General features: G+C 38.9%; 1 protein-coding gene across 3 annotated transcripts; it reads right to left on the minus strand.

Annotated features, from left to right (window-relative positions):
* Positions 1-1282: 1282 nt before the first annotated feature.
* On the minus strand, positions 1283-19164 carry LOC111327555 (U4/U6.U5 tri-snRNP-associated protein 1). 3 transcript variants are annotated; one of them, XM_088745271.1, is made up of 32 exons: positions 18797-19164; positions 18578-18638; positions 18349-18413; positions 17959-18032; positions 16665-16720; positions 16251-16359; positions 14712-14801; positions 14164-14223; positions 13691-13727; positions 12676-12734; positions 12428-12508; positions 12209-12281; positions 11462-11508; positions 11293-11319; positions 10730-10789; positions 10573-10629; positions 10242-10300; positions 9894-9991; positions 9187-9268; positions 8816-8861; positions 7598-7658; positions 7414-7476; positions 6811-6857; positions 6607-6705; positions 6134-6215; positions 5949-6039; positions 4718-4753; positions 3951-3980; positions 3711-3807; positions 3293-3382; positions 2736-2860; positions 1283-1448 (listed from the first exon to the last, which is right to left on the minus strand). In XM_088745271.1, exons 1-32 carry the CDS (start codon positions 19062-19064, stop codon positions 1424-1426), a joined length of 2355 nt encoding a protein of 784 aa, XP_088601397.1. In that variant the 5' UTR covers positions 19065-19164; the 3' UTR covers positions 1283-1423. The 3 variants fall into 3 exon arrangements, with proteins under 3 accessions (XP_088601397.1, XP_088601396.1, XP_088601398.1); XM_088745270.1 differs by having other exon boundaries at positions 7414-7482; XM_088745272.1 differs by lacking the exon at positions 3951-3980 and having other exon boundaries at positions 7414-7482.
* Positions 19165-19522: the final 358 nt, after the last annotated feature.

Raw genomic sequence — 19522 nt, forward strand, 5'->3', positions numbered from 1 at the left:
TCATTGACAGATAACAATCTTGAAATAATTTGCAAGCGGTAGACAAAATAATTGAGAATTAAAAATAGACTTATAGGGGGAACGAAGGGACCGTAAACATGGAAAAGGATTCTTTATGACGAACTTGAAAACCTTTGTTGTACGTTTTCTTTGTATTGGATCAACAGAATAATCCACTTTTTGATATTTCTTTATTGTCTTTACTTGTCTGTTTGATATTATATCGATACCTAAAGGAGAAATTTTGTGTTCCGGTCTCTCATGGGATTTGAAGAATTGGGGAAGTAATGGTTCAAAGGTGAAATCAATGAAGGCATACCCTTGTGACAAGGTGCTGCGCAGAGAATATCATTTTTGTCGCTGAGCAACAAAAATTTCATCAGAAATGAAGATCCCTAACAATGCTGAGGCAGCGCCCGGAATTAACAGCTCGCTTTGAGACACCTACGTGTGAAGTCGACGGCAAACCACAGTTCATCACGCGACACAAATTTAAGAACCGCTGAACTGAGGCGTGGACAGAAATACCCAGTAGGGTGGGGGAAGGGAGTCCTTTAGTGGAATCGACAGCGCCATAAAAAAATTTCTTCTTTAACAGCTGAGTTCGGCAGCGAACATATAAGTGGCAGCCCCACAACATTAGGTGGGAGTTGTGCGGTTTTCATTTTAAGCAGACCAATTTTCCCCCCAACTCTTTCGACTTAGGGGATGATGTTAGGAATTCTAGCATTTTGGCGCGTGCCTGATTTAATGCTCCTTCTTACCACACCCATGATAGAGACAGCAGAATATGCCTGCTTCCGGTAAGGACAGGAAGAAATGTCTCATCGTTGACGGATTACGGATACCGACCTTTCATACATCGTTGTCTATGGATGTTATAATGTATAAAAGAAACTGAAAGGTAACCTTTTGAGAACAGAAAAAACTTCATCAACATACACACACACACACACACACACACACACACACACACCCACAAACACACTTGAAAATCCTTCTGGTACCCCTGAAAAAATGGTGACCGCAAGGTAGGGGTTGAAGGTACTATTTCGATTTTTGAATGCCGCAGCGCATCACTCATTATCGAATTAACTTCCAAACCACAACGGAAATTTAAGCAAAACTTTATTCGATCCCTCGTCATTACAACATTTAAGTTTACTAATGTTCCATGAATGCTACTGATCCCCTCGACTCGACAACTTCTGGATTTGGTGATGACTAAAAGGAGCTGACGGCAAAATTCCAGAAGCGCGCCGCGTTTGGTTCAAAACGCACAGCACTGATTCGACTCACGTGATGCGCGTGTTGAATTCACGATATGGTGAGTCCTAACTTCTTTATAAAGAATCCACGCGCAGACCACCAGATTTCCTGTGGGCGATCACTAAAATGCTGAAAGATACTGTTGCGAAAATACTTACTTCCGTTTGGAGATTGTTGTCCTGCATTGAGGTGAAAGAAAGAAAGAAAGAACAAACCAATTAAAGAAATGTTATACATCACGGGTCGCACTATAATCTTTTATCTGAAGGGATATATATTTTTCTAAATGCACTGATCTGAACGAAATTAGTAAATTCGTCGCCTGAGAAATGGTACGAAATCAATCGACAACAAATAGTTCCGCTAGCACTCTATCGTTCGTGTTTTTGCTTCCTCTCCACGTTGCCGAGAAGGAATGCTTCAATGCAGGTTTTCGTCGGGTTCTACGATGAGCTCATATTGAATCATAATTATATTAAAAGAACCCACTGAGAGGGAAGGAGTTAGATTATAGTAGGAGGGGCCGTCACCAGTCTTAAATAAACATTTTTGTATCGAGAAAATTCGCGGCGGAAGGTTACCAAATAATAAGATCCGACTCAGCAATCTATAAGTTGATCCAAAAGTTCCATGAAAAATTCTCAGCATGTAAAACACTTTTGAAAGTGATTTGACTTGCCAGCGAAAAATTGACAAATGGACAGCTTTGTAACTGGATAAAGGCGTGGAGTTAAGAGGGAATACTAAGAATACAAGCCAGGACGTGACGCCTAACTCGTGATAGGTTTCTAGGCAGAGAACTTAGCTGCACCCATTCTCTCAAAGCTTGGGTGGTTACTTTATTTACGCCTACGACTGTCTCACACCTTCGCAACCGTTTTTTGTGACGACCCGGATCGCTTGAAGAAGCGTTATGCAACATCCCAAAGAACGGCTGAGAAGGACTGGAGACTACCTCAACCAATGAACTAAAACTTGTAATTGAATACTCTAAAGGAAAAGATATTCCATTTAAAAAAAAAAAAAAAAAAAAAAAAAAAAAAACCACTTCGCCATGATTCTCAGAACCTATCAAGGTGAGACATTAAAGTACATAAGGAATAAATTGGTTTTTGAAAAAATACATCGGGAACTGTTTTGCTATGTTGGTGACGAATGAAACGCTCAGTACAAGAAATCTGTCAGTCACGTTGGTCGTTCGCATTCCATGCCAATCTCCTTTATTCTGAGAAAACTCCCGTTTCTTTTTGTTCAATTCATTCTATTCTGCGGTTTTTCTACCTTGCCAATATATCATCTAGATTTTTCTCTCGCGTTAAAAAAGACTTCTCGAAGCCCGCTGAAACATTCCCAGCCATTTCTCTACTTATATGCTGTTACGTATTACATCACAGGAGCTTGGCCAACTATCCTCCCTGGGGTGATATTAAATATTTTGGCCCTTTCACGAGAGAAATGTTACCCACCCGGTAGAGAAAGTTTGTCCTCCGCCACTAAGAATAACGAAAGGTGACTGCGCATTTTTCTGTTTCTCTATCAGAAGAGCTGCGGTGTTGAGTGGCGTGTCACCAGAGTTCATCTTTTGAAGGGCCTGAAAACATGAAGCGTTACAAGTAGCATTGGGTGTAAATTCTCATAAATGTTTCTCATGTATTGCTTGTAAGACTAGTTCAGAGAATCTACCCATACATCACACATGCCCAAGCTCCAAAATTCTACATAACTGGAAGAAGACCATTAAGGGAAATAAAACATCAAAGAGCGAATAAGAATGGATACAACAAACATGATTAATTGTTTTACTATCAATAACTAAATAGCCATTCTCTCCAGCGCATCCCGTTCATTCCTAAAAGTATCAACTCTGAAAATATGAAATGTTGGGTATGACTAAATTAAGTCGTAGACCCAATAGGGTTGGTGCCTTTTAAGGAGGCACAGCGACAGTGTCTTGCCCAAGAACACGACGCTGACGGAGAGCGGCCCCATTTTTATGGTCAAAAGTAACTTTTTCTCGGCTTACCATCTCGTCCTGTTGTTTTTTCACCCTCTTCTCTGTCTTCATTTTTCCTGAGGCCTTCCCGTGGAACTTGTGTGACATAAAACGGAAAGCCTACAAGAAGAAAGTGGCAACAATCAGAACAACTACCAAAGAAAGACAAAGACCTTTAAAGCAGGCCACGGGATTTCTTGCGAACGCGGGAAAGCATGTTTTGAACGAAAAACGCGGGAAAAGAATATAATCCACAGTGAGCGCGAAAAAAGCGGGATCGCCCCTTGCATTTGATTCGTAGATGGGTAAAAAAACTTCGCTATGTTTGGTCAGAGTGTAATAGGCAAAATTGTCCCATCAATTAGCTGCGTAAGCCAATAATAAAACCAAGAAATGCCATGCTCAAAAAAACAGCGCTAACCAACGAAGGTTTACGAATACATCTCACCTCTTTGGGTGTCAAAGGTCGACCATTATCATCATAGTATTCCAGCTTTACGTCTGGTTTGTATTCTTGCTTATTCTTTGATGAGCTCCCACCATGTCTAGGAAAAAGAAATGATATGTGGTACAAAGCCACTCGTGTGCTATCTCGTTGTAAAATGAACATAACGCCAGTGGTGATGAATCTCTAAATTCTCACAGGTAACATCGGAGGAATATACAGAAAAGGGTCGAGAGAATTTACCTGTCTCTATCGCGGTCTCTGTCAATATCCCTAAGAAAAAGATCCTCCTTTAGCATTTAATCCAAAAGGTTTTCATCCCTTAACCCCGTAAGAGTGACCAGCATCTAATTTCTCCTTACAATATCACCCCTGAATCAAACATTAAGGTCAGGAGAATAAAGGAAATGATCACCAACTAAAGAGGCTCTTGATTGTTCGGCAAATTGTCCTTGTCAGAGCCATAAAATACGGAAGGGATTGCATGGAGCATCTCCATACTGATGTTAGATGGTAAAGGGCTGACCCTGTCACTCTCAACAGTGACCAAACAGGAAATTCTCCTCACAATAGCAGTACAAGAAAATATCAATTAAGAGATGTTCTTTGATTCAACAATTAATTTCTCAGGCCTTAAATCATATAAAATGTATGGCAGGCATACTGAAAATAAAAGTTGGCCATAGTAGATAAAAGTAAAATAATAAATAACGAAACCAGTGGCGCAGCCAGACCTTGTGCTAAACGCGGGGAAGGGGTGGGGGTGGGGGGCGTCTTTGCTTGTGTGTGTTCATCTACCGGCTTTTCTTCCCTCTGCGTTTATTTATTTTTTTTTTTTTACAAAATAAGAAAGGGGCCTGGGTTCCCCGTGCCCCTCCCCAAGATCTGCCATTACTAACAATTCAGGGTAATGATGCTGAACCTGGGTAGAATTCTACTTCATTAACGCTATCTTAAGCTCAACACACGAGACTATCAAGGAATAAAAAAAAAAAGGAAAAACTATTTACCTCGACGATCGACCTCCGCGTTCTCTCTCCTCTTCGCTGCAATGAGTAGATCGGTGCGAAAAAAACATCATATAGGTTTATTTCAATCAACAATATCACTAAAGAACGCCAATCAGCGAAAAGAAAATTGTTACAAGAGCAAGAAATAGAAAGCCGGAGTTACCGTGTAATGCCTACAATCGCAACTGGACATTGACATTTTGCTTAGTTTTTCTTTTTAGTATTTTTTATTTTATTTCTAAGTATTGCGTTCCAATGCATTGGTGACGTTTAGTTCACGTGATTTAAACGACTTCGTGGCTGAGAATGTAAAAATATTGGTCGAGTTTGGAAAACAGTCCTTATTATTGTGGTCGAAGCGCTTTACACGAATATGACTTTAAGCTCTCAATTGTAAACATCGTAACAGTAAGGCTGGAAAAACAAGTACTGCTCCACAAAGTCATCTTAGCATCTACTTCAACACCGTTCTCAAATGGCATTTTTTTCGTTTAAAACGACAGGAAACATCCTCATTGCTTATCTAAAATTTGACAACTGCTGAACTTCTGTTTCACCCTTTAAACTCTAAGAGTGATACGAGTCTCATTTCACTCAACAATGTCACTCCTGAAAGCAAGAAGCCCTTGATTATCAAACAAATTCTCCTGGTCAGTAACAAAAGAAATGTATAGAGAACAGTATGGAGAATATGCAAACTGATACATGTATCTTATTAGACGTTTTGTTGTGTCGTATCGCTGAGTAATTTTACGAGTTGTGCCGTATTTTGACGAGCCTGTTGGGCGAGTCAAAATACAAATAACGAGCAAATATACTTAGCGATACTACACAACAAAAACGTTTAATAAGATATTTATTATTCAGCACACCAAATTGTTATTTCAGTGGGGGCAAATTTCGCGGATATTAATTACGGGGAGTGCGCGACAGAAGTATGCGAAGCGGAACGGAATTGGCGCGTTCTTCAATAAATGATGAAATTTCCTTGCAATAAACTTGGATCAATATTCGCCAGCCATTCCGACTCTTCGTCGTCAGAAAAATGATTTAAATCGTCCGCCATTGTTTATTTGGAAGTTCAATCCAACTCGTCGCTTGCGCGATGCGATGCGAGAAAACCTTGGAATACAAATACCGCGTGATAATTGTGCTCGTCTTGGGCGTTATTTCTAATCCACGGAGTGTAGTTGGATAATAAATAAGGATACATAACAACTTCTCTTCTTACCGCATTTTTTCTTCGTCCACAACACCAACAGAGGGAAGAAATGGCAAAGTTTTCCCTTCAACTCTTGCTTTGGAATTCTGTTCCAGTAAACCTTAGCGAAGTTGAGGCAAAAGATAATGATGGAAATTCAAGAAATAAAACATAAAACATCATACTAAACGGACAGCAAACAGCAAGCTATTTACCTTTCTTTGAAGCAAGGAACAAAGCTGCGCCAACGCCTATCCCGACCAAGGGTTCCGCATCAAGAATATTATTTTCCGTCTCCTGTAGACAAAAGAAAATTATAATTCTATCTGACGCATTTCGATAGAGTTTTGTAACACGGAAAGCAAAGTAAACACAACAGCCAATCAGAAGAAAGGAAAATATTTTCTGCTTGATATTGTATTGATATTGTAAGGAGAAATTCTGTCTTGGTCACTCATGGGAGTTAAAGGGTTAGAAAAGGCGGGAAAAATTACGTTCGGTGCGGTGCCACTATTGTCAACGGTGCTAGATGTGGGAAATCATTCCACTTGTGAAAAGCACGGGAAAAAAGAGGAACTTTCCGCTCGTATTATTCAACAAGTATCAGCAAGTAGGAACGCTGAGAAATATAAACTAGAAAAAAATATATTTATCGAAGAAAACTTCAGCGAGTTGCTCTTCCACAAACCTCTTCTCGTTCTTTTTTCCTTTTTTCTTCTTGTGTTTTCACCCATTCCCATCCTCCCTGCGGGTCAGCTTCTTCATCTCTCTCGACATCCATTCGCCACTGCAGAGTAAAGAATGGTAAACTCTTCTTTAGTTAAACCCACGTTCTTTAAAGGAGACAATGCACGAGAAGAAACATTCAACTGAATTTGTAAGCATTTCCTACCTCAGTATCGTCCTCCTCTTCTTCTTCTGCTTCTTCACCAGGTGCACCTTCAAAGGAATGAAACATTTTCACACCCATATTTTTTCTCTTTGGATTTATTTACGTCCCTTTGGTGTTTATCTTCCTTAGAAACCTAGCCTTGCTTTGAATTTAGAGTTTTTCCAGTTGAGTGTCAAAAGTTAACCGAGACTGCATTGGTTTTGCTTTACTCCGCTCTTTGATTGGTCCAGAAACTCGCGCCACTCTCCCCACCAATCAGGTGCAAAACTAAGACCGATCACGGCTTGGTCTCCCGCGTTTTGCGATTGGTCCAGAAAACTCGCGCCACTCCCTCAACCAATCAGGTGCAAAACTAAGACCAACCACGGTTGGTCTCCCGCGTTTTCTCGCTCTTTTTGTAGTTTTCTTATTTTTACTTGGAGTTCTCATTGGCTGTTAAGGGTATTTTCTTTTTTCTGATTGCCCGCTTTGATCACTTTGGTTTCAGTTCGACGACACTCAATCGATATGCACTCTTAGAAAAACCATTGCAATCCTTGATTTCATTCAACTCTCAATCGAAAGTTACTCTAAGTCGTACAAAACGAGTTCATCTTTACTTACTGAAGGTAGGTATCTCCCCGAGTGTTCGGCAAAACTCCGATGTCGAGTTCAAAATTATGGAATCTGAAACTGAGAAACAAAATCTGAGAAATTCTTTTCCACTGCAAACTACTGTCCGAAGAAATCTGAAACACGAAGCTCCTTGAAAAATGACCCGGTCCGCATTTGACGAATTTTAACTCACCTTTATTTTCCATGTCTTCTTCCTTTTCTTTCTTAATCACTGTGGCCAGAGCCTCGACAACCTGGCAAGAACACGCGATTGGATTCCGATAAATATCGAACAATTCAACTGCGACACTCACAAACCGTGCAGATATAGTAAGCAAGAAGGGATCTCACCTGATCTATGTACAGAACCTCGAAAACACTACATAAATCAACTTTGAAAGCACAATATATAATAGGGGAGGGGGGAGAGGGGAAGAAAGGGGAGAGTAGGGAGGACATGGGAGGCTGCGCAAAAACTTCCCATCCCATAGGTCCCATCTGTGTAGACAACATCTTAGAGACTTTATTGGACATTTTTTCGCGCGACTTACTTCATGGTGACTTCCGGAGTGCTTTTCTACATGTGTAACCATAAGTTTTGCCTATGTTCCCTTTGCACGTCATTCTGGGAGGAACATATTTTTAGGGCCTTCTAGCGGCATACTGCGAGGTCGTTTGATCAAGAGACTCGAAGATATATATCTTATTAACCAAGCGCGAGGGCCGTACTGGGTGAATATCGGCCAGAGGTCTTGAGAGTACGGACCGAGCGAAGCGAGGTCCGTACAAAAAAGACCGAGGGCCGATATTCTTCCAGTACGGTCCCGAGCAAGCTTTGTTAATAGGAGATTTATTATACGACTGAAGTTCAAAGGGACACAAGTGCGGTATCATTCGGGACCATTCGGGACAGTGCAAGGTCCAATACTATATCTTATTAACCAAGCGCGCGGGCCGTACTGGGAGAATATCGGCCCGAGGTCTTGACAGTACGGACCGAGCGCAGCGAGGTCCGTACAAAAAAGACCTCGGGCCGATATTCTTCCAGTACGGTCCCGAGCAAGCTTGGTTAATAAGAGATTTATTACACGACTGACGTTCAAAGGGACGCAAGTGCGGTATCATTCGGGACCATTCGGGACAGCGCCCGGTCCAATACTGAGAGAATATTGACCGGCAATAGAGCATTTTGATTGGTTGATTTTAGTTATTGGCCCTCTGACTTCCCGAGTCGTGTAATAATGAGAGAATATTGACCGGCAATAGAGCAATAATGCATTTTGATTGGTTGATTTTAGTTATTGGCCCTCTGACTGCCTGAGTCGTGTAATAAAATTTATTACTGCGGACACTATGTGATGTATTCTATTAGCAGTCAACGCTGGACGTCTTTTGTCTATGGGAAACTCACCTTTTCTGCGCCAATTGATGATTTCTTCTGTTTTAAACGACGTGACCTTAAGTGAACAAAGGAAACATTTCAAATTTGAGACCACTATCCTAAAGATTAACTATGAAACCGAAAGTTCCCAGAGGACCTAGTAACGGTTCAAGACCTGAGAAAGGCGGGAAAAATTATGTCAAGCGCGGTACCACCGTAGTCAACGCTACAAAGCTCAGAAAATCGTGCCGCCCGTAAAAAGCGCGGGGAAAAAAGAGGAACTTTCCGTACGTTTTATATGACAAGTATCAGTAAGTTATAAGTATTTTTCTGCTGTTTACTGAACACCAAGCTTAAACTTTGCGGCGAAGTTACAAAGGGTTAAAGATTTGACTTCATACCTCTCTAGTGCCAGTTGTAGCTCTAACTGGGCTTCATCATCTTCGGCTAAAGCAGCATTGTCTGTATCAGTCATAGGAACTTCTACACGCAAAAAATAATAGAAAGTGATTCAAGCAGGAGTGAATAAGAAGGGTAATTTCTCAAGAAACTATGCTGCGTCAGTTGTGGGTATCAGTGCAAGATAATTTGGTTTCATTTACTATAGTTGATAAGGTAAACTGGCCACCGTAAAGAGCTTCTATACCTGACGTTTCGAGCGTTAGCCCTTCGCCAACTTCGTCATTAGCTCCGATGAAGCACTAACGCTCGAAACACCAGCTCTAGATAACTGTAAAATATTTTGAGGAAAACTCCAATGCGAATTTATCCTTTAAGTAATTCTCTGGAACTAGAACTTGCCTTAGATTTGCAATGACATTTCTTACGCTGATATGACATTTTAAGGAAATGAAAAAAAAATTATAAAGAGAGGGGGGGGGAGATGAGTAGTTGTCATGCTGTTGATACTAGCGATCTTTCGACTGTAATAAAAACAGCCATTTTGTCAATGTGCGCAGGACACTTGTACAAAAGAATGACTATATGACCTCCCGGTCGTTAGTGGGGGTTCGACTGTCCTATTCAAATACTCCAAAACAAATGCTATAATCGTCTTGGTTGCGGTGAAATTTCAATGAAATGGCAAAAGAGAGAATGTTCAATAGACCTTCGTCTTCGGGCTCCAAAGGATCAAGTTCCATCATGTCGCCTGTTTCTTCTTTCTCCTCCATCTTGTGTGCATTTTTCAGTATGGACTTCACACTTCTGTTAGAATAGAAAATGACCAAAAAAGTGGTCAGTGAAAAGCGCGGCAAAACTCGTTAAACCAACAGAAATTTGTCAAAACTTTTTTCCAACCTTAGTCCTTAGCTACGACATTTGCCACCCTAATAATAGTACGATCCTGAAAGGCTAAAATTGTCGTATCTTACAGAGCTAGATTATTAAAAGCTAGATTGTTAAAAGCTAGAACAGATAAAGAACTAACTCAACTCCCAAAATTTGGAAAAAATACCTTGATCCTCGATCACTACGCAAATCTGTTTGTCCCGGTAGTGCCTCGAGGTCATCTGCCTATAAACCCGCAAACAAATAAACAAACAAACAAATAAACAAACGGGGTTAAAATAATAATAACATACATTCCAAAAGTAAAATAATAACCAAAACGACAGCATAACCAGAGCATTCCCGGATTTCTTATGACACTCGATTGCTAAGGTTATGACACTCTATTGCTAACTAAAGGCTCAAGGAGGTACTTTCTCCTGTTAAGAATATGAAGCACTGTCCGACATCACAACATTTAATCATATATCTGACGAAGTACATGTACTCTCAGTTACCTTGAGAGTTTCTCTCCTTTTAATCTTTCTCTTCTTCTTTGGCTTCTTAAATGTTACCTTTCAAGGAGATATGGGGTCAGCAAGTTAGTGAAAGACAAGCTGTTAGCTTACAGTTGTATAAACAGGTGAAAAGAAGGTATAGTTAAAGTCCGTTTACCATTTCTTCCTGAGTATAGTATTCTGCAACTGGCCGTGGCTGCGCCATTTCGAGCGATACCTGTAAAAAATTGAGAACAAAATTGAATCATACATTCTTGGAAAACGTTAATTAAAAGTTATTAACAGCAACAATCATTACGCAACATTATGCAGAGGATAGCATAGAAAAGCATACTGCTAGCAAAATAATTATAAGAATTATTGCGACTTATAATCATCAACAAGACCTTGAGAAACTTTAACCTTCTAACTCCTGGAAGTGATTAACATGTAACTTCTCACAATAATAGCCCTACATTATCCTGCAAACAGGTACTGAAAACATTCAAACTTATCAGGTGGAAGTTTTTATCTTGATCTAACACCAAATTCTCATAACTAATTCACAAGGAAATGTGTAACAGAGGGGGGAATTCACAATTAGATCTTTATAGAAAGCAACCTCAAAGGACTTTTCAAAGCACAATTTGAGTAAAATAGCTAGTAAGACCATGTTGAGCTAACAAGAAACACTAAACCGTACAAAAGCATTTTTACTCCAAATTCAACCTGTATACATACCATCTGCGCTTTAAGTTTTGCTTGTATCTGTTTAAATAATAATAATAATAATAAAATTAAAACAAATTTGACTTCAGAACTTTTCATCATTTAGAGATGAAAGCAATATTCTTGTGACAAAATTTACAGCCGTGTTCAAATTGTAATTCAAATCAATCTGGAAAGGCACCTTTTTAACTTCATTTTCCTTAGTTGAGTCATAAGTTCCTCCTGAACCTGAAAAAAAAAATGGTTTTTAAAAACCTTCAATAAGAAATTTAAGACAAGCAGTCAGAGCGAGACCATATGCAAGAATCCCAAGCATTTGGGTGTCGCAGAAAGTAGTGGATATTCACTCAGTCACTTGACAGCAAATTAAATATCCTCTACTAGTCAGAGCAATTTTATTAAATTTTTAAAAGTAAGCCACAGTTCCCTTTTTTTTTTTTCGCTTTACCTTACTCTGTGATTGGTCTAGAAAACTTGCACCATTTTCTCAGCCAATCAGATGTAAAACTGAAACCAGTCACAACTTGGTCCCCCACATTTTCCCACGTTTTAGACAGTTTGGTCAGTCTTACGTTAAGTTCTTATCGATTCTTCACCCTTGAACACCCATGAGTGACCAAGACAGAATTTCTTCTTACAACATCAATACAATATAAAGCAGACAAGTAAAGAGAATAAGGAAAAAAAGAAAATCAGGGGGTAACAGTTGATCCAATACCAAGTTCTCCAAACTAACATCATTAGAATTGTATGGCAAACAGTTAGGAGAATTACTAAATGTGATCTTTCCTTTCTTCTGATTGGCCACTGCGATTACTTTGGTTCTGGTTTTGGTTTTCAATTTGAAAAGCACTTTATTCACCTTAACTTCATTGCTTAATTGTTAACTATTACCACAAACAGAGATATGGAAATGTCACATTCTTACCAAGAACAAAAGATTTCTTTTCTTCTCCATCAATTTCTTCATCATATTTCTCCAAAAGTCCTCTCTGTTTGACCTTGAATATCATGGTAGGAAAATTAAGATAAACAAAATTACACCATTCTTTTTTGTGCATGCTAATAAGCTCCTTTTGACACTAGTGGTTAGGTTGAACAATGTATGGGAATGAAGCTCAGATAACTTGTAACATCATGAACTTACCTTGCCATATTCATCAATTTCTGACTCATCATACGGTTTGTAATCTGGTTTTCTTTTCCGCAGTTCAACATTTTTATTTGCCTGAGTGAGAAGAGAAAAATTAAGTTGAGTTTGATTCAATTAACTTATCTCAAAGAATAAATAAACTGTAACACAACCATCAAAAGTATAAATTGTTGGTTGGCCTCAAAGAGATCCATTTACAGAAACACATTTAAAGTATAATGATCAAACCATAAGAACCATACCTTTTCTCTGTCCACAATATTTACATTTACCAAAGTTTGTTCATCTTCATCAAGGACAGCTGTAATGAACCCAAGTGGATCAAGATAAATACTTGGGGCTTTCAATGAAAGCCAGTTAGGTAAAGTCTGTTTAGGAGCCAAGTGGCCAATTAAACCTGCACTTAACTTCAGTTTCTGTAGCATGAAGCAACTAGAAGTATTTCTATACCCCCTAGAAGGGATGTTAGTCCACTGCAGGGTTACCCCCAGCATTAAATTTGCCAGTATCCATAGAAACACCTGTCTTGCCCAAGAACATAAAACAATATCCCAGGCCTGGGATTGAACCCAACACCACTCAATCCAGAGTCAAGCGCACTAACCCTGAGGCCACCATGCCTCACGCACAGGGCCAGTTACCATTCATCTGCTGTGAGACCTCCTACTGCTGTCTGTTTAGCTTGCAAGTATGCTCTCATGTCTGGGTTTTGTCTTACAGTGCAGCTTCCTAATGCTGTATGAGCAGCTGCTTATCAAAAAGTTACTGAAACACCTGCTGCATAACACGCAAATTTCTTCTTCGAGTGATGCTACTCACAAATCAACAACCACTTGCAAAGTGGTAACTTTATTGTCACATGTGGTTGACACTACAAATCTATAAGCAGAGTCAGGTGCAAGAGGTTCCTGCTACATTCATTTTATTTCACAAGATAAGATCTAACATTTTGATGGAAGTGCATTGTCAGGTTATCTAACAGTATCTAACAATAAGTTGTTTACTGAGAATGAGTAGGGAAAAACGTTTCTAGAAAATCTGTGGTGCCATGCTGGGGTGGGAGGGGGTGGGGAAGTATAACAAGATGATTTGCTTTTAACAACTGAGTTGATCATGTAAATTGACCTTGATATGGAGTTTCTAAAACTGACGTTTCAAGCGTAAGCTCGAGACTCTGTGATCCTGGCTTGAGTAGGCTTACCAAGAGAGTATGCAAAACTCAGAAATATTCTAAAACTTTGAGAATGGTCAACTTACCAGCATCTTTTAAGGTCATGATCACTGTGGAACCCTCCTGGAAAAAAAGGGGGAAGTTTAAGGTCAGTCCTCTGAGGGAAAAACCCCACTGAGATTTCTGACAAGACTGATGCAATGGTAGTAAGATCCATATGTATACCAGACTTGTATTAAGAAAGATCTTTTATTTCATAGGTACTAAGATTTTCGCATGGAATACATCGCTTGAAGAAACCCATCAGGAAATATCTTCACCTGACCAAAATTGCAAAACAACTCTTTGACAAGTGGGAAAGCATTCCATTCAAGCAAAAATCAGCTGTCAAAATGAGTTAACTTGTTTGCTATACTCACTCATTCATTTCCTTAAACATCAACAACTTGTGCATAAAAAGCCATATGCGCACACTTTCCATGAATTAATCTATACATAGTGAGTCAATCAGAACAAAGTATCTTATTACCGGTAATTAAAATATCTGGCATGAACAAACCGTAAAATGTTCTTGTGAATGTTCAACTTTTATGCCTCTGAGATCCTGGCTGGAGTATGCCTATAATGAGGTAATGCAACACTCAGAAATTTTCATAAACATTATAATTAACTTACAAATTGGTGCATTGGTCACTTTTTTTTTATCATCCTAAGGAGTAACAAAACATGAGACAGTATTCTTATTACAAATCACCTTAACGGCCTGCTCCCAGTTGGCTTGTTAGCTCAATTGGTAGAGCGCTGCACTAGTATTGCAGAGGTCAGTGGTTTGAATCCCGTACAGGCCTGATTTTTTTTTTTTTTTTTTTTCAGATCTGATTTTCACTATTGCTTAAATAGCGCTATCTACTGCGAGGATCGTACATCATATGTACAGTATTCTTTGTTTGTTTTTTTTTTTTTAACATTTTGCACAGAAAAAAGTTTTCAAAAGTCTATAATCATAGTGCTAAAGAAAATGCAAATTCAAGGTTTACCTGTCTACCTTTAATAAATGAAAAATTTTCTATTACTAGATAAAGCCCGAGCTGAATCATATCTACATACTGGTTTCTTTGGTCTAGAGTGAGATCCAAATTCTTCCTCCACCAAGTCACTTATCCCAAATTCTTCATCCATTTCTTCCAGAAGTTGTGCCTGTTAAAATCAAAATTTACACAAAAACACTGTAAAGTTTGTGATTGCGCTTTTGGTAATTATACGTCTTCACTAAAATCCTAGTATTTTCCAATTACCAATTAAAATAGGTTCCATGTGGTCATGCATTTGATGTTATAGATCACTTATGATGTCAAATTGTAGTCAGAACAAAAATGTGGTCATCAAGTAACAGCTTAACTCTTTAACTCCCAAGAGTGATAACATGTAACCTCTCTCTTATAATACCCCTCTACTATCCAGCAAACAGGTAATGACAATATTCAAACTTTTCAGGTAGAATTTCTTACATAACCTTGATCAAACACCAAATTTTCATAACTGAATAGGCCATTTTACAGTTCTGTACTTAGTTGCCAAGCCTTTGATTCTGAGTGAGGCTAAAGGTGACCTTGTTGTGATAGAGACCTGTATCTACTTAGCACGATAACAAAGTGATTTACATTTGAAAGGCAGCAAGGTTTGTATCATAACAAGGTCATCTCTAGCCTCACTCCCGTTCAAAGGCTTGGCAACCAAGCACACAACTGTAAAATGGGCTATTTACGAGAAAATGTGTGGCAGCTCTCAGAGAGAATTCACGATCAGATCTTGAGAATTAATCAATAAATAATAATAATAATAAATACATTAACTGAAGCTCCCCCATAGGGCCTTTTCAGGCATAATGTAGACTAACTAAGTGCTTGAAAATCCCCACTGGCAGGAAGCAGATCAGTGGGCTATTTACAGAGCAGTATTAGTTAAACTAATCCAGTGAGTGGCGGGGTGGAGAACTTGAACCAAGGACAACGGTGTAGTTACGGCGCCTCACCTTTGTTTACAAATTCACGCCTTTTGTACATTGTTTTCCATTTTCAGTTGTTCCGTGTATATTTGTTATTTTATCAGGTTTGCCAGTCATTTTTGGTCACGTCACATTTCATATTTCTGTGTTCATTTTTTATGTATTGTTTCTATTGTTTGGTATAGCTTCTTCTACTGTAGTTTTCTTGTCACCATTGTCATTATGTTTTAGTCATCGTAGTCGCCACATAATCTTGTAAGTTTCATTATTTTGTCCCTCATTTCACCTGTTTTATTTGTATTTCGTTTTGCTTTCCTGTTCTGTATATTTAGCTCATTTATGTACATTTGCCTTTAGCAAATCGCTAGTAAAAGTGCGAATCTCTTGGTTTGTGGATTTCGACTACAAGCGGATTACAAGTCCAGCACCCTAACCACTCAACCACGCTGGCTCCAGGGTTACTGTGCCACTGATCTTCCTACCACATGATGACGTCTTCTGCAATTTATTACTATACAGACCCAAGACCACAATCTATTTGTTTCGTACGACAAAAAAGCAAAATGTTGCTAATGGTCTATGCTGCAGTACAGTAAGACAAGACTAAACCTTTTCTGTCACAGCAGTAAGACAAGACTAACCCTTTTTTCAGCCAAACTCTTTTCTTTCTCTTTTTTTCTACTCTTCAGAACCCATGACATGGCAGTGTCATCATCATCACTGTCTGCAGCTCCTAGGCTTTTCACTTTTCTATTCCAAAAAAAATAACAACAACAACAAGAAAACATATTGATAAAAGAAGTACTTTAGAGAAGCATTGATTAGTATCTTATTTCTCCTTACAATATCACCCCTGAATCAAATATTAAGGTCACGGGAATGAAGCAAACGATCACCAACCATGATTGTTAAACAAATTCTCCTTGTCAGCATCTTAGGAAATGTATAGAGAATGGTATGGAGAATATACATACTGATGTCAGGTGTAAAGAGCTGAAGGAAGTGACATAGCAGTTGAGACTACATCTAATTTGCAAGATATATTCCTGACTCACCCTAGCTTTTTGTTAATTCTTCTCTTTTCTTTCATTTCTTCCAGTTTCCTTTTAAACTAGAGAAGTTCCATGATCATAAGTTATCAGTTGTAATTCATGTAAGTGAAACCAAATAAACATGTAATCCTTTCCCTTCTAGAGTTAATCAACATGTAACTTCTCCTTCTGAGTTTAATATTTTTATAGAAAATAAATTATGAGAACAGACGAACTTATCAGCCGGAGGGGTTTATCTGAATCCACTACCAAATTCCCCTGCCTAATTCATATGGACAGTCAGCAAAGAGAATTATGAGTTGGACCTTGGGGGTTACATGTTTATCATATAAGGGGCAAAATTACTGAATTGTGATTGGTCAAGACAGAGGGCATTTTTTCTTAATTTTTGTAATTGCCCCGGGCAAAATTACTTGACTATGATTGGCTGAAAATCGCTTAGCAACGGCTGCCAAGGAAAAGAAATCACTGTTTGTTTTGTAACAATGGCATCCCGTTTCGCGCGAGATCAGTAAGAAAACATTATGTCCCTTAAATTATAAACAAGTAATCACATGGTTCCTTGTAAAATTAAGGATTAATATCACTTGTGTTTTCGGAAGTTGCAGAAATTGCCCTCGTCACTGTGCGACTTGGGAAATTTCAGCAACTTCCGAAAACATGCATGATATTAATCCTTAATTTACTCGGCCCCATGCGATAACCTATACTTATTACCTTCCTGTGCTTCTTACTCCTTATCAAATATCTCTGTGCAGAATTAACTATATTGATCTTTTTCGTAATGAATTTCTCCACTACTTAAAAGAAATGGTATTGGTTTGAGGAAAAAAGAAAATCAAGTAGGGGGTGCTTTGTGAGGGTGCTTTCTGATCCTTTAATCAATCAATCAATCAATTGATCACTTTATTTAAGAGTCACTGATATCTAGAGTAAATAAAATAACTGAAGACATGGTGATTTGCAGTCACAACAGCACTTAGTGACATCTTGGAAATTTGTGACAACCGGGAATTTCTCGACACTAATTTGTCTAGTTTTATATATTTTTTTTTCTTTCAGAAACATGAATGTTTTCCCTTGTGATTATCAAATATTTAAAAATTAAAATTTCTATGAACAAGTTGGTAAATGAGCAGACAACATGTCTGGCAATACAAGGATTTGTGTGGTCAATACCCAATTCTGACCGGACATTATCCATTGACTGGCTGTTATTTCCAGCCCTGATAGCATGTTAAAAAACTATTTATAACCATGTTGTTTTGCAATAAATTCATATGGAGTACTATGCAACCTTTTCAGTCTCTTTCTGGTCTGCCATGTTGATTGCTGGCACATGAACATCTTCTTTCTTGGAAGATGAATTTTCTGTTCAGAAAGATTAACACAATAAGGCTGAGGTATAAAAGTTATTTCATTGCACAGTAATTCAAGACCTTCTGTGCCTCCTGTTTTTGGTATTGCATTTCTCTATGCTGTAAGTTGTGTTACATGTGTCACATTCCATCGTGGGCTACTAGGCTTCGACAGACAGCAGTGTATGTTGCTATGGGCTTTGAGGGAGATGTGCACAAAGTGAAATGAGCTTGTAAGAGTTTGAATGAGTGTTGAGTCTTTGGGTAGAGACAGGTAAAGTTTGCAAACCAACAAGTTTTTTATGGTTGCCATCCAATATCCTCCTTACCTTCCTGTGTTCCAGACGAATCAGTAACTTCAAGTGGCTTTAGTCCAAGTTTGATTCTCAGTTTACTAAAAGTTAAGCCACAGTTAATGGTAAAATGGATGTAAAACATTACAGTTAGAAACAATGTTTAATGTAAAAAGTTTTGAAAAATTGCTTGCCACACGCAAGAAAGTTTTGATGTGCAAAATATCGAATATATAGTAAAACAGGAAACTACAACTGTGTTTACTTAGTCTCCTCGATGCTTAACGAAATTTCTCCACCCTCTTGCTTGGGCTGTACATCACTGCCTACAAGAGAATGTCAAGGCTTCAGTCCACTAGCAAGGGCAAACAAAATAAAATAATTTCGTAGGAATTCTAAGCTTTTCTCGTTGTTTCCAAAAAAAGTGACATATTATTAGATACATCTTCATTGAACACATGTAAAAGTCATAGTTGTCACTCACTGCGATCTTCGCGAGCCGATTCCTCTATGGCGTACTCATAGAGGTCATCATACTCTTCTCTCTTTGATTTCTTCTTCTCAACTCTCTCCGTCTCTTCATCCGATCCATGAGCTCGCTTCTCGCGATGTCGCTCATCGTTTCTTCTTCTTTCTCTGTCTCCGTCCTTCTCACGCTCTTTGTCTCGATCACGGTGTTTTCGGTCTTTCTCCCTCCTTCTTTCGCGGTCTCTGTCCTTATCCTTTTCTTTATGTTTTTTAGACGAGCCCATTATGTATAAGCAGACGTAAATGAAGTTGTATGACTCTGGTAAGTTTAAGGTACGATTCTCCTGCGCTCACAAACTGGCAGCCATGATGGACTTTGGTAACCAAGCCTTATAATTTCAAAAGCAGCCTGGCCTTCGGCTGTGTTTCCCAATGTACGCTTCCGCGTACAGTCCGTTGCGCTTGCAATAGCCTGCGAACAGGCTCCTCGTTCACCCTTCCCCTGATTCGCGCCGTTGTGCTCCTCCAAGCCGGGAGCCTGTTCGCAGGCTACGCTTGCAATTATTTTCGAGTTTTTAAAAATTGAAGAAAGAATATAAAAGTAAGTTTAAGGAAATTTGAAGATATGCCTGTGGGGCAGTCCTTCCTTATCATCTCAGTTTTTTAATGTAATTTGTCGCCAAGTCAACAGAAATCGACCTAAAAGAAAAGTTATGGTTGTTTAAATTCCCTTGAGAAAGAA

The sequence above is a fragment of the Stylophora pistillata genome, chromosome 14, assembly GCF_964205215.1.
Source record: "Stylophora pistillata chromosome 14, jaStyPist1.2, whole genome shotgun sequence".
NCBI classification, from domain to species: Eukaryota; Metazoa; Cnidaria; class Anthozoa; order Scleractinia; family Pocilloporidae; genus Stylophora; species Stylophora pistillata.

Coding starts and splice junctions, on each gene's coding strand:
- LOC111327555 (XM_088745270.1), bottom strand. CDS start 19,064: ATGGGCTCGTCTAAAAAACATAAAGAAAAGGATAAGGACAGAGACCGC. Junction 12,735..13,690: donor CATGACCTTAAAAGATGCTG/GTAAGTTGACCA, acceptor GGTTCATTACAG/CTGTCCTTGATGAAGATGAA. Junction 8,862..9,186: donor CTACAACTGGCACTAGAGAG/GTATGAAGTCAA, acceptor TGTTCACTTAAG/GTCACGTCGTTTAAAACAGA.